The 3,036-nt window shown below is 47.0% G+C and overlaps 2 protein-coding genes across 2 annotated transcripts; one reads left to right on the top strand and one right to left on the bottom strand.

Annotated features, from left to right (window-relative positions):
• Positions 1-879: 879 nt before the first annotated feature.
• FOIG_16808 (uncharacterized protein) lies at positions 880-1,032 on the bottom strand (the record flags this gene model as incomplete). Its single annotated transcript, XM_031218286.1, has 1 exon — positions 880-1,032. One exon carries the CDS (start codon positions 1,030-1,032, stop codon positions 880-882), a length of 153 nt encoding a protein of 50 aa, XP_031051999.1.
• A 770-nt stretch (positions 1,033-1,802) lies between these two features.
• Positions 1,803-2,616, top strand: FOIG_16809 (uncharacterized protein; the record flags this gene model as incomplete). Its single annotated transcript, XM_031218287.1, has 2 exons — positions 1,803-1,935; positions 2,000-2,616. 2 exons carry the CDS (start codon positions 1,803-1,805, stop codon positions 2,614-2,616), a joined length of 750 nt encoding a protein of 249 aa, XP_031052000.1.
• Between the last annotated feature and the right edge of the window lie 420 nt (positions 2,617-3,036).

Below are 3,036 nucleotides of genomic sequence, written 5' to 3' on the forward strand. Positions count from 1 at the left end.
GCCGATACCCGTCGGCGCCAGAATTCCATATTTGCCGGAATAAATCAAGACTCCCTTCAGCTGCAGCAAGGTGTAAGACATTGTTGCCATCCCGGTCGGTGGCATGGATATCGTACAACTCTTTCAGGATGAAATGCTGCAGCATGGCAGCACGTTCTGATTCTTTCAACGGTTTCTCAGGGCCGAAGATATACCAATCAATTCGATTGGGATATAATCCACCCCCGACGCCGGCGTGATTGTACCACCAGTCATCGGTCTCCTTGGGATAGCAGTTTTCTATTCGACGAAGGACATGAACGTGGCCGTTACTGGCAGCAGCTCTACAGGCATGGAAGACTTGGTCATCTGTCAACCGCTGTATGCTACCATTTCCACATAGATATTCGACCACCGACTCATGTCCGCGCTCTAAGGCTGCGACCAATGGTGAACTAGGTACATTGGGACCCTGATAGGCATGTAGCCACAAGTCGAAGCCGACAGAATGCAAATGTTTCAAGGTATCGATGTGCCCAGATATGGCCGCCATGGTGGCCGGATTGTAGGCTTCGACGTTTATGAACTGCTCCCCACTCATTTCTAGGGCTTTTATATCATTGACTTTACCATGATAAGCCATCCAGGTAGATGCCCAGCATTTATCGTCCGGCTTCAATTCTGCACCAGGTTCCGGGTCCCGGCCAAAACGTGCTGCAGTCAAAAACGCGTTGCGTTTTGTATCCTTTTCCGAAGGGAGGTTTTCAAGACTGGACAAATAAAAATATTCGGATGCATCATAGCAGCGTCGTGCCATAAGCGCTATTGCCACAGCCTCTTTCCACCACGGTCCGCCACGATCCGAACTCTTGTGCAACTGGGCCAGGATCTCGTCAGCTGCTAGATAGGCTTGACTATCAAAAAGAGATAAGAATCTTTGAATAATCTGGTATGGGTCGCCGCACGGTCCCGCAGGTGTGTCTGGTTTTGATGTATAGTAACAGTTCGAAAAGAACTTTTCCACACGGCTGCGTATGTGTATGTTACATTCATACGCGCTGGCGAGGTTGCCCAAATCAAGATAATTAAGGATACGATCCCAAACCTCCTGAGATAGCGCAAAGATTCCAGACATAATGGGAAGTAAACCTGCGGTAATCCTTGAGGTTTATGTTGGTAGAGTTATAGGGCAGCAACTGAGGGTAAAGAAATGTCACATCATTCTTTATGATACCCCTCACAGTAAAACCTAACAAAATTTGTATCGGTCTAATTGGGCAGGAAAAACTAGATAAAATGACCCGCCATAACCAATCGTAAAAAGGGTGCCTGGAAGAAATATACCCGCAGCATGTACCTGCCCCACTATACCCCCAGCCACCCTACAGGCTGCGATGGTGTTTACTAGACGATGATCCCTTGAGAAACGAATGGGGCTGACGGCTCTGGGAATTGGAGTTTGTTTGTGTAGCAGCATTGCTAGCCCTTTGATCCGCGACCGGTACAGGTAGTAGCTGAAGGCTGCCAAGGGGCAACACCTTAGAAAAGCAAAATTATGATTGAATTCGGGGCTTCATTTCAACATACACCACTCAGGGAATTGTTTTGGGACACACAAGCAGGGCGGGATTGAGAATGCTTGTTTGGTTCATCACTCATCAAATAAGCACTTACGAAGAAATGCCCCGTGTTTGTAATGCTGCTCTTACGGCTGCTACTATTATAAAGATCACCACATCTTTTAACCCATTCTCCCTTATTTAGTCACATCGTCCACAATATTATCGCTCGCCTTCCGACACTATTACGCACCCAGTGTCACCATGCTAGCTGAGCTTTCCGTCGCCTTTACTTTAGCTGCTTTTGCTTTGGCTTCGCCGCCAATTGATAAGTTATGTCCAAGTCAAAGTGGCATACCCGCAAAGCCAAATCCCACCCTTCCAAGCAATGGTGGTGGTAAGAATTAAGTCCGCCATGTAGACATATGAAAAGATTTCAGTTGAACTGACGTAGCCTACAGCTTCTGAGCTCCCTGAACCGTCTCAGGGAGCGGCTCTCAAGCATATCGCGCTTGGCTTTGGTATTCAAAACTACACCTGCGCCGATACCGACACCACTCCTACATCTGTTGGTGCTCTAGCTGTCCTTTACGATGTCACTCATCTCTACCCCGGACAAGGCCACTCATCTCTGACCCAAGCCGAATGGGCTTCGGTCCCAGGTGAGGTTCTAAACACGCTGAATGTTCCTCTGAATCTCAATGAAAATGGTATCGGAGCCTCCCCCATCAAACCGTTTCCCAAGAAACAGGATCTCAAGGTTAGGAGCCTTTCAAAGAAGATCTCCTACCTTGGCCATCACTACTTCAACTCTGTCGGTGTTCCGACTTTCGACCTTGACAAGGCTTGTCAACTTCTGATTGCAAAGAAGATTGACGGCATCAAAGCTCCTGGTTCTTCCCCGTCTGGACCCGATGGCACTGGTGCTGTGGACTGGCTCTTCCTTGGTGATGCTGGCGGCAGCCACGGAATTTCTTTTGTCTACCGTGTTCTGACAGCCAGCGGTGCTTCTCACGGATGCAAGACGAAAGGAGTTGATAGCACTTCCTACGCAGCCATGTATTGGTTTTACAATTAAAATAAAGTCATCTTCAACGGCCGAAACATTAAGGGATAAATAAGCTGGCAATTACAATTCAGAAATAAACCTTGATCGAACTAGAGTAGGAAATTGTTTAGTATTCTTGTGATTATGAATCATCAGATTCTTTGCTCTCTTTCTACTGTCTTTAAATTGTCACGCATCTGTTCTCATCTTATGGCGCCCTATGTTGAGGTTTATTGTTCAGCGGGGAAAGTCGAACCGATGCCTCGGTAAATGTGATGTTAGTTAATTTGAAGACATGATCCGACATTTCCTTCCATATAAAACCAAAATTTGAGTAACGCAAATGCTGGGATTTACAGCTTGACTTATTAACTTCCTTCAGGGTCTCAGCACTTGATAGCTCGTGGGCCACGACGAAGACGTAATTGACAGTGTATTACCCTATAGCGG

Source organism: Fusarium odoratissimum (assembly GCF_000260195.1).
Source record: "Fusarium odoratissimum NRRL 54006 unplaced genomic scaffold supercont1.194, whole genome shotgun sequence".
Lineage (NCBI taxonomy): Eukaryota > Fungi > Ascomycota > Sordariomycetes > Hypocreales > Nectriaceae > Fusarium > Fusarium odoratissimum.